We start from the raw sequence: 11,281 nt of genomic DNA on the forward strand, positions 1-11,281 counted from the left end.
AATGACACTTTAAAACAACAGATTTATGTAAAAAAATGTTTATTTTCTGCAAGTATTTTACATAACAGATATAATTTGCACTTATTCTATTCATTTCAATACTTACACTCCGTTATATCAGTCACTTATTCCGCCTCAACAATTATTATAGTCAAATTACACTAATTTATCTATGTCACGAGTGAACGACGTTCAAAATAAATGATCATATTGGGATGATAGATTTATATTAACAAATACATTTATATGTAAACTACGACATAGGCGTGCCAAAAGAAGCACGGGAGAAAAATTGTAACTTAAAACATAAGTATTCTAAGTAAAACCTGAGAATATAACTAACATTTAGTGCAGTAACTGTTTTGGTTGCTTTGACGGCGAAGCGCCCGGTAACCGGCTGTCGCCCGCTCGCTTTACGCCTGTCGATTTTATATCTGGAAATAAATTGTCACTTTATTAGCTTACTACTTTTAAAGGGTTCACCCGGGATATCAAATGAAATATTTGACTGAAAAAACTTTCGCAAATTTTAAAATTTCTCTTCTTTATAATATAAGTATATATTATCTAGACACACAGAAAAGACACGTAAAGCACACAGATAGACAAAGAAGAAAGTTAACACACTATAGATCTAGCTTATAATAATCGGTTCACAAAGCTCATGAATAATTGTAAATATAACACTGAATAAATATAGATTTTATTAATATTTTCAAGCAAATGAAAATGTAACATGCATATTTAGGAATAATTCACAAGAAAAAAATAAAATTCGCAAAATGCAGTAGTTCTCAATGAAATCAGATCAGTCAATAGTATTCCAGCCTACAAGTACATGAACACATGTATCGCCAACTTCATGGCAATAAATGTAAAATATGATATAATCACGAAGAAAACGAATGGAAGTATGAGCGCATACAAACTATCAACAGGGACAATTTTCGGCAACAACATTCATCGTAACTTAAATTAATATTTACAAAGATTTCTTACCAGTCTCTCTCACAACTAACCAATGAGGCATTTAAAAAAAACAATGCGTGTCAATGTCCAAATTTCCAAAAACAAAAATATGTATTTAAAAAATATGTAATATATTATTTTATTTCTACATTCATAATAAATCGTCCATATGACTAATGACCTATTTATTTAATACATGTTCTATGTTTTATTGTGTACAAGTTAGTTGCATGTCCCTGTGAAGTTCATTGCAATTCAGTTTTTTAATGAATGTAAGAGGATATATTATTACCGCAATACAGCTATTATACTATATATACTATAAATTACTTCTACATAGGCCAAATAATGCATCAATTATGTGGGTCGCGTAAATCTAAATATGTATGTATAACAAATTTTACTCATTTGATGATATAGTGAGATGATTCTTATGATAAAAATATAATTTATCTAAATTATATAATTAAGAACTTGCATCACTTTTTTGACAATATCATTGATTATTATTTTTTATAGATACATACATAGAAATAAATATTTTTAATACTTCAATATCCTTTTAGTTTTGAGGATCTAGAATCTAGATGATATTGTAAATGGATCCCAACATCTCCAGATCATCAGAAAACAAAGTTTTTGAGATAAGTTGCTTGTTTTTTTTTTGTTTGTGTTTAGTTTTTGAAGTGAGCAAATTTTTAGAATAATTAATTACATTTTATTTGAAATAACCCTGTAACTACCCGACTTTCGAGGCGGCCCCGGAGTCAAAATTTACAAAAACATTTATACTAGCATATCATTTATACACCTATGACCTAGGCCCGTACCAGACAACTAAATCTTTATTTTCTTTTTTGTAAATTGATTTTCATTACCAAGTAGGCCTTTACTACACAACCACACAATTTTATTGTACTTTTTATTTTTATTTGGTACATAATAATATTTCAATGGCACCCCAGTGCCACACAACCATAGAAATCTCAATAACAAGACACTATAGAAGTGCTATAATGTCATAATTAGTATGAAAACCACTGTCGCCAAAACCCACACATTTAACCCGATAGCTAAACAGTACACACAAGTAAACTATGCCTTTTATTGGACTGCTTCCTTTTAGTGAAAACTAACATTAAAAAATAAATACAGCATTTTATGAAGATAAACCCTAACGCACGGTTTTACGGTTTATTTTCGATAACATCCCCAGGTACATGAGATGTTTTGTTTCTTTTTGCTCAGAAAAATACATATTCGATAAAATCGGCTTTTCTACAACAGAGGACGTTAATTTTTAATAGATATAACATTGAAGCTAAACACATAGAAAAAAGGTTGAAATTTGTGTTAAACGTAATAAGAACGATCGACAGAGTCCGTCATTGTTATTTAGATTTCTATGGTGACATTCATTATTATTTGTAAATATTTTTTAATTTTAAGGAAAAACGGCATATTTTCTAAAACAAAATAATTACCGATGAAATGTTATTCCTTTATTAGTATAGCAGGATGAATTTCCGCAATAGGAAATGATAAAACACTATGTTTACACACGCACGTCTCGAGAGCAACTGAATAACGACGAACGCACTGGTGGCTTGGAAGTCATCTGAGTGGCGACAAGGTCACGCGTGCTTACTACTTCTAGTGTCTTGTTATATAGATTTCTATGCACACAACTAAAACAATTTTTTTTTTACTTTTTGTATAACTTAATAATAACATTTAATTTGTACCAACCCTGCAGGCACCTGACTTGTATAGTAGCCACATGACCCTTATCAAAAGACACAATATTTTACAAGTTGTAATATTTCGTGTATACCCCTTGTAGGCCCATAACACACAAGTAAAACATTTTTACCACTTTTAATATAACATTTATACTCCTAGTAGGCCAGTTATGATTATCACATAACCAAAAAAAAAATTTCCTTCTTCATAATTTAGCAACGAAATTTGCTTAACAGGCCCATAGCTCGATCAAAACAGTAGTAATATGTCATGTCATAGTAGAGCCTAGCCTAGTACATAGCATAAAACACACAACCAAAAAAATTCTTTAAATTTTATTCTTAAGTAGTATTATTTCATTGGTACCAACCCTGCAGCCACCTGACTTACATAACGGCCATATAACCCTGATCAAAACACAGAATTTTATCCAACACCTGGCCCCGCCCCAGCGCCTAAAAATTTTTACTTTTTTCTAATTTACTAATAAAATCTCATTGGTACCAACCCTGCAGCCACCTGACTTGCGTAGCTGGCCCGTAGCCCTTCTCGTTGCGCGCGGCTATGCGGAATATGATCGCCGGCTTGGTGGACGAGTCCACGTGCGCGGCGCCGAGCGAGGACTGCGGCACCACGCACGTGTTCGCCTTGCCGCAGTACACGCGCACGAACGCAAGCTGCGATTTTGACGCCTCCTGTGCGATACATGTTTAAGTAATTAGAAATTGGGAATACGAATACTGAAGCGATTTTTTTAAACAGATAGAGTAATTTAATAGGAAGGTTTTAGTATATGATTTATTAGCATAGACAAAGCGGGACCAATAAAGACCAAAGGAAAAGTCTACAAGACCGCAGTTAGACCAGCTCTAATGTATGGCTCCGAGTGCTGGGCAATCAAAAAAGCTCAAGAGCAAAGAGTTCATGTAAATGAAATGAAAATGCTTAGATGGGCGGCCGGCGTAACTAGACTTGATAAAGTGCGCAATGAGTACATCAGAGGAAGTTTCAAGGTCGCTCCCATCTCAGAGAAACTCACTGAACAGCGTCTAAGATGGTATGGACACGAAATGAGGCGTGAAGAAAACCACGTAGTAAGGAGGGCACTAAACTTGCCAAATAGAAGACGGGGTCTGGGACGTCCCCCCGCCACCTGGTGGTCTACCATATCAAAAGACATGGAGAGAGCCCAATTGAACAAACAGACAACCCAGGATAGACCATCCTGGCGCATGAGAACGAGGAGAGCCGACCCCAAATAAAGGGATAAGGCAAAGGAAGAAGAAGAAGCAAAGACAAAGCGGGCGAAGGCGCGGGCGGAAAGATAGTAATAATATTATAATGTAGAAGAAGTGGAAGTAATTATTGTTAGAGAAAAAAAGTGTGTGGATGAGTGTCATTGATATGAAATTACATTTGTTACATTTTAAAACAATAAAAATCACAATGAAAGCAGTTTTTTTGTTATTTTATTCCATGTCATATTCACTATGTATAATATTCACATCGTTTATAAAATTCTACAAAATGTAAATTAAAAACCCCTACATATTATACAACACGTTAACATACAAATCAGAAAAAAAATCTGAACGAATAATCAAAATTATTCCAATCGTTACACTTAACAATATACAAAAAACGTCACATCACCTTCTGCTGCGTGTTGGACCGCACAGCGAGATACACGGAGTACTCGAATATCCCCTCTGCGGCGACCTGCGGCGGCTCCCACGAGAGGTGCGCCCCCTCCACCGACTTGGAGATCTTTATCGCGGAGGGTGCTCCGGGGAAACCGGGGAGGCACGTTTTGAATGCCGCTTCCTGTGTGGGCCAATTTATGTTAGTGGGCCTTACTGGCTGGTTACCTTACTGGTTTCAAAAAAAAATTACAAACATAGGGAAATTGTAATGACTTATTATAAATAGTGTAAAGCTGCTCTGTGTTTGTACAAAGTTTCATAAGATGTTAATTTGAGTCAATTTTAAAGAATAAAAAAATTCTATCACAAGGCTGGTTTTATTAATTTTTGGATTTTATTAAGCATTTGAATACTATAAAAACAAAATATCAGAGATATTTCACAAAAAATGAATATGTGAACATAAACACTTAATTTTAATAATTCACTCTCAACTTAATCATGATGCTATTTTAATCGGACAGAAAAACAATATTACAAACTGTATCATACCTCACTAAAGTCTCCTTTGCCACAGGAATTTATCGCGGCAATTCTAAACTTATACGCCGTACCGTGCTCTAAAGGTGTTGTGGCTAAATCACTCAAGTCTGGTATACTGTCCAGTGAGAGGTTTGATAGGTCGATGTTCGGATCTGATATGTAATTGTGTACCTGTAAACATTTAATTGTTAATGGTTTCAAAAAATGTGCCAATTAAGTGATAAAATTTACAATAATTGACATTGCATAGCTTGTAACACAATAAATCATTTATTGTTAACTGCTTAATGTAATTCTGTTTTACATAATTTTTGCACAGCAGACCAATAAACTTACTGTAAATGTGGTGCCTTTGACAATTCCAACAGTGTACCAAGTATCTTCGTCGTTTTGTTTCTGTTCCTCCTGCTCTGGCTGAAAGTAGAAAATATTATATATTAACAGTTTGGTAATTATTAATCATTGCGTTAGAATAGATGAAAATTATATTTGAAGATTGTTATGTTATGTTTAGTGCAAAAATTGGAATTTATTTCATTCACATATTGAAGCTATATGAGATTGAGATTTACTTTTCCATTTTATAATAATACTAGCTTACCGCCCGCGGCTTCGCCCGCTTTGTCTAAAACCTAATAAATTATATACTAAAACCTTCCTCTTGAATCGCTCTATCTAAAAAAAAACCGCATCAAAATCTGTTGCGTTGTTTTAAAGATTTAAGCATACAAAGGGATATAGGGACATAGGGACAGAGAAAGCGACTTTGTTTTATACTATGTAGTGATGTATAAGAAAGTGTTAAATAAAAAATAATAAATAACGTATTATAACCTGTTCCTGGTGGTGGTGCAGCGCGGCGCTGGCGAGCGTGGCGAGCGCGTGCGCCGCGTCGGCGGGCGGGATGGGCGGCGCGCCGTTCGCGCCCGAGCTGCTGACGGCGCCCTCGCCGCCGCCCGCCTCGCCCTCCGCGCCGCGCTCCGACACCGACGAGGACACGCCGCCGCCCCCGGCGCCCTCCTCGCCTGCGTACAAGCCTAACAAACTTTAGTTTAACGTTTCTACACAGAACGCAGTCAAGTATTACTGTACGAGTGGGTTGCGCGCATACCGTTTTTTTTTTACTCATAGATTGTTTAGTGCTGACTGAAAATCACATAGGTACTAGGTATATTTACAATAGTTTAAGAACTTAGTTATTAAGGGTCAATAATAAGTTTTCATTATTTATTGCATTTTTCGGTTGCTATAAAATACAGACATATTTTTTATTACTTTTAAATTTTAGATAGTGATTAAGAAAGTAAAAAAGAAATACAAGAAGAATATAAAATTTTAGAATACCTTGCAGGAGATTAGGTGACAGCAAGGCAGATCCATTAGCGGTCATAGTCAGCAACGGCATTGACTCGCTCACCGACGGCATAGTGTCGGCCGCGCCTTCCATTTCTGACGTGTCCGCGTCACTAAAACTGTAAAATAAACAGAAATTCAATAATTTTCTTAAAAATTAATTTAGTCATAAGAATTTAATGATCCTAACAAATATAGAATTGAGTGAATTTGGGCTAGCCAAAAGGAAAAATAAAGCTTAAGGTAAAACTGAACACTATGGAATCTTCATATACAAATTCTTATGGCAATCATTCAGTTTGTTTTTTTGCAGATAATATTTTTTTATGACTTTAACACTACATTTTTTCAAAACAAACTGAGTTAGTAAAAAACAATACTAACTCATTGGCGGGATGCTGTGGTAGCACAGAGAAAGAATGCAGTACTGCAGGCCCATTGGCTGTTGAGGAAATCAGAGCTGGCTCTCCTTGCCCACTGCTTGAGATATCTGCGCCACCCTCTGTTGTACTTGAACTGAACAAACATATTTTTTTTACTTTAAATACTCTAGAGAGTGCTGTAGTCAATTTTAAAATTATGTAATCCGTAAATTCATGCAATCTATAACCAGCAGACAATGAAGAGGTTTCCAATGACACCTTTTTTGTCTAATAAATGATAACTAATTCAAAAGTTATGAGCAAACAGATGAACATCTATACCCACATACATATATACAGGTCAAAATCAAACACTTCTTTTGCTTTGCTGTAGTCATGTAAAAACAACTAATTCATTAGGTTAGAAATGTTCTGTACCTAATACCAGTACTGAGTACTTCTTGTGCCGCACTGCTGATGTCGTTAACATCATCGCTGCTTGCAACACCTTCACCACCACCCATATCTTCGTCCATTGTGCTTGACTCCTCTGTGTGGAACAATCAATCTTTATTGTCATTCATTGATGTTTGTATGATTTTTGTTCAACCCTTTTTGTAGAACATTAACAAAAAATATAATAGAAGAATAAAATTAGAAAAAAATAATAACCTATTATTTAAATCTTTAACTCTCATCCGGAAAACTAATAGTCTTCAAAGATCAAACATCAAATTTATTTTTATTCATAAACACAAACAGACACCATATTGTAGAATAAGAACCCACCGTCTTGTATTATCGGTGCACCATCACCTTCAACAGGCATGGCGGAACTGATTGACTGGTCCGGAGACTCCTCTTGCTGTTCCCCCGCCTCACCCTCAGGATCTCCCTCCAAACTATCCTGTTTCAAAATGGGATCCAACTGATTTTCTTCTTGAGGGGAATTGTCTTCAGTCGCAGCCTAATTTAAAGTACTCAAAATTTAATTTATTGCCAATTGTTTTTTCTTTTTTTTACTTTTTAGATTCATTTATTAGATTCATTTTTTAGATGTACGATATCTGCCTTTTTATACAAATTTTAAACTTAATAAGATTTGTCTTCATTTAGACTTTTTCATAAAATTCTGTTAGATAATATTTCATTCATTTTATCCTTTTAAGTAATCTTTTTTATTAAAGAAATATTAATTAACAGTTTTTGATTAAAATACATAAATCTTGGATTTTTAATATACAGAAGCAGATACATAATATGTGACTAAAAACTAAAAGTAAATCTTACTGGAGTTGATAAGCAGTTGTCTCCAATGTATGCTGATTCATCACCCACTGCACCAGGAGTTGTTTCATCTATGTCCATTTCATCTTCAGCCTCTGCTTGGCCTGTGTATAAAATTAAAAAAAATTGTGTTGATAAATTCGATTTAGATAATAAGTGTTGATTGTTTTATTGCACTTTAACTTTTAAACACTAAAAATCATTGCCTATAAGTGGCCTATAGGAATCAAGAACAAATTAAACAATGTGTTAAAAATTGCCATTTAATTCCAATAAAAATGTTTATAATTTTCTTGAAAACTTTCTATAACTCACCTTCATTGCCTTCTTCTTCAACAGGATGTTCTTCATTTTCCACTGGTTCAACACCTTGTTCTAAGTCCAACAGGTCACTGCTACTAGTTGGTCCCCCATTTGTTGCTGATCAATAGAATGATTATTTTTATATACCAATGATGATAAGATACACAAAACTACTTATAAAAATTTATAAGTATTAAGTAATATAATGAACAACGAGTCGCGTGTTAAATAAGACTGGCGATGCTCAATTAGGCCATGTAGCCACGCATAACATTTAGTTTACATTTAAAGAAGAATTGTTATTAACCTGCATCCTCAGTTGTTTGTGCCGCATCCGAATGTTCAGTTGTGATGTTATTTTCAGCAATCTCTCCAATTGTTTCTGGTTGATTTTCAACCAAAGGCGACATTTCCGCGCCATCAGAAACATCACCATGAAGCACTGATTCTGACTCCATTTTAAATTAAACAAAAGTTCACGATTAAAAAACACAAATAAACATTGATTTTTGTTACACAGTTATGAATGAAAACTCAACATTCTCAAAATTATTAACAAATTCACAAACTGTTTGACAAATTCAGAGAATCGTCCATAGTGCGGAGTGCCCAGCCAAGTTGGTTTCGGCGTCATTTTCAGTGCTGCCCTAATTTAAGTTGTCAACGTAAAGACTATAGATAATATCTTGATAATAATGTATCAAATTTAAATTTTATGTTAACTATATTAATACGAGAGACAAAAATAAAATGAATCAAAAATATCAGTTGGTTAAAATATTTGTTTTTAAATAAAAATTCTTAGTGCATTAATGTATTTTAACTTTACTACATAATTCTATCTGTGACGATTTCAGCATGCTCTATTTTAAATTTTAATACCACGCTGCGATCAACTGCGAACAGCTAAAGCAAAAGCAAATTACTATGTATTTATGCAAAAGCGGAAAAAATATATACCACTTGATCAAAGATATATTTTATTGTAAAAAGAGTTCTATTAATTTTACATTTTAAAACTTTGTAATGAAAAAAAACGTAGGTAATTTATGTTTAAGCTACGTCTATCTATTGATCTTTTATTCTTCTCTCAAAATAACTGTATTATGTCATATATCCGAGTTTTACTGTGGAGTTTTAATAATTAATCCAATGGTCCTTTTAGTGGCTGTTTTCCAAAATCCAATTACAGAGCATAATGTGACTCAGTGGCGCACAATGCCGAATTATGCTGATCACAGATGCTGATACATGATTGGAACGTGAAATGCACCAGCAGGTTGCGCTAAGTCTGTGCACTAAGTTCAGTGTTGAAAAAAAAAAATATTCATAGCGTTAGCAATAACCTCATTCACAGTAGTTCAAAGACCTCATTAATGTGTAAATAAAGTGGTATACGGTAGGTATACATAATAATTGGTTGAAAACACACGTTGAAAACTATTTATGGTTATTTTAAGTAATTTGGATTTTGATTATTATTTCATTAACATTTCTTTCAATGTTTGTACCTTCATCCATACTTATAGTGCGACATAAAAGAGATGAAGAGGATGAAATTAATTAATTTGGAACTAATTTTTTTTTCATTATCTGGCAACCCTGAATTTTCAATGTAGCTGTCAAGTTGAATAAAAATTTGTTGTTTTTTTGGTGAAGTTGAGAATTCATAAGATAAAATTGTAATTTTGAACAAGAAATTTACTCAAAAAAGGAGAAATCATGAAAAAGGTTAAACGTAGCGGTGTCCGTGATGCCATATATGAAGTTTTCATTCGGTGTTTCTCATAATTTCAAGCTGAAAAACGAGAAAAATATTTGGAAAACGTTTACAAACGTACAGCAGATTATACCGGTGAGATTCCATTTATTTTTGCTCAGTACTACGTAAAATCGAATATTCCATTAGTGACGAGAGTTTAATGTACGTATCTATGGCGATTATTACGTTTTTGAAATTTAATTTGAGGTTATTTGTATGTAAACAAAAACTAGTTTTTATAGTGCGACCAGCATAATTTGAGTCAAGTTATATCCAATTCAACCAACCTTAAATAGTATAGTGATAACTATTTTCATACAGCTATCTATGAATCCTTACTTACTACTTACTAGAGTGGCGCAGGGACCCAAAGTGAGTCTTGGCCTCCGACATAAAAAAAATAGTTTTAAGCTACTAAATAAATATGTTAAATGTACCTACTATTTGATTTTCTTCATCTTAATTCGTTTGTTATAGGAGTTTCTGAAAGCACAGTACGCAGGATAGTGGAGCAAGGGAGTAAAAATGAAGGAGAATATCTACAAAAACTAAATAAAATATGTAGTTTTCAAATCACCTTGATTTTTTTTTACCTGACGGACCCAGAAGGAGGGTAATGTGTTTGAGCCTAAGGTTTGAGCTGTATGTATGTATGTTTGTTTGTTCGTATGTTTGATTCTATGTGCGCCTCTGCAGTCTAAATGGCTTGACCGATTTCTATAAACTAATTCCAAATACATTTAAGTAAAATTTGACCTAGGTAGGTCATTTAAAATACTAATGTATTTTTGTCTTAAATTTACACGATGATGAATGAAACAACTTTAAATCGCGGTATTAATTACTTTTTATATTTTTGATTTTTATTCTATAGTATCAAGATCGTTTGCGTCGCAGTATCAGTGTTGCTATATGAGCGATGGTGGCGCCCTCATTTTATGTCATCTCTTTTGTGTCGCACTGTATATTTATTTTTTTTAACACAATTTGAATTAACTTTGATTATTTCGAAAAAACTACAATGAAACGAAAGCTTTAAATTTCGATAAATCGATTGCACGCATCAATTCACGCGCATTACTTTTAAGAGTGCTCGATTGTGCGAAGCGTTGCTGTTGTGGTTGCTGTAGTTGGAACATTCAACGTTAAGCATTATGCCGCATAATGCGCTCTAGTGCTGTAATTGGAAAACACGGAGTAGCTACTTTTCCATCCAGTACAGAATACTAGACTAATTTAAATATTCATGAATGAGTTCATGAATATCCATTATCATTTAAAAGAGTCTAACTAAAAGCCTAGTATCGCTATCCTAA

At 33.8% G+C, this 11,281-nt stretch overlaps 2 protein-coding genes across 4 annotated transcripts; one reads left to right on the forward strand and one right to left on the reverse strand.

Annotated features, from left to right (window-relative positions):
* Window positions 1-22: 22 nt before the first annotated feature.
* Window positions 23-8,817, reverse strand: LOC123699320 (host cell factor-like). Of its 3 annotated transcripts, none has more exons than XM_045646257.1 (13): window positions 8,511-8,817; window positions 8,216-8,320; window positions 7,904-8,004; window positions 7,403-7,520; window positions 7,052-7,163; window positions 6,636-6,767; window positions 6,243-6,370; window positions 5,733-5,935; window positions 5,235-5,312; window positions 4,908-5,069; window positions 4,366-4,536; window positions 3,221-3,407; window positions 23-434 (listed from the first exon to the last, which is right to left on the reverse strand). In XM_045646257.1, exons 1-13 carry the CDS (start codon window positions 8,659-8,661, stop codon window positions 346-348), a joined length of 1,737 nt encoding a protein of 578 aa, XP_045502213.1. In that variant the 5' UTR covers window positions 8,662-8,817; the 3' UTR covers window positions 23-345. The 3 variants fall into 3 exon arrangements, with proteins under 3 accessions (XP_045502213.1, XP_045502208.1, XP_045502205.1); XM_045646252.1 differs by having other exon boundaries at window positions 5,733-5,923; window positions 7,403-7,580; XM_045646249.1 differs by having other exon boundaries at window positions 7,403-7,580.
* On the forward strand, window positions 3,583-4,003 carry LOC123699700. The gene has a single exon (XM_045646716.1). It carries the CDS (start codon window positions 3,585-3,587, stop codon window positions 3,972-3,974), a length of 390 nt encoding a protein of 129 aa, XP_045502672.1. The 5' UTR covers window positions 3,583-3,584; the 3' UTR covers window positions 3,975-4,003.
* Window positions 8,818-11,281: the final 2,464 nt, after the last annotated feature.

This window comes from Colias croceus, chromosome 2 (genome assembly GCF_905220415.1).
Source record: "Colias croceus chromosome 2, ilColCroc2.1".
NCBI lineage: Eukaryota > Metazoa > Arthropoda > Insecta > Lepidoptera > Pieridae > Colias > Colias croceus.

What these genes read in the sequence shown, in the direction of transcription:
- LOC123699700 (XM_045646716.1), top strand. Translation starts at nt 3,585, where the DNA reads ATGTATGGCTCCGAGTGCTGGGCAATCAAAAAAGCTCAAGAGCAAAGA.
- LOC123699320 (XM_045646249.1), bottom strand. Translation starts at nt 8,661, where the DNA reads ATGGAGTCAGAATCAGTGCTTCATGGTGATGTTTCTGATGGCGCGGAA. An exon ending in ACAACTGCTTATCAACTCCA is followed by an intron (nt 7,581 to 7,903) that starts GTAAGATTTACT and finishes ACTTTAAATTAG; the next exon opens with GCTGCGACTGAAGACAATTC. An exon ending in TGCACCACCACCAGGAACAG is followed by an intron (nt 5,313 to 5,732) that starts GTTATAATACGT and finishes TTCTACTTTCAG; the next exon opens with CCAGAGCAGGAGGAACAGAA.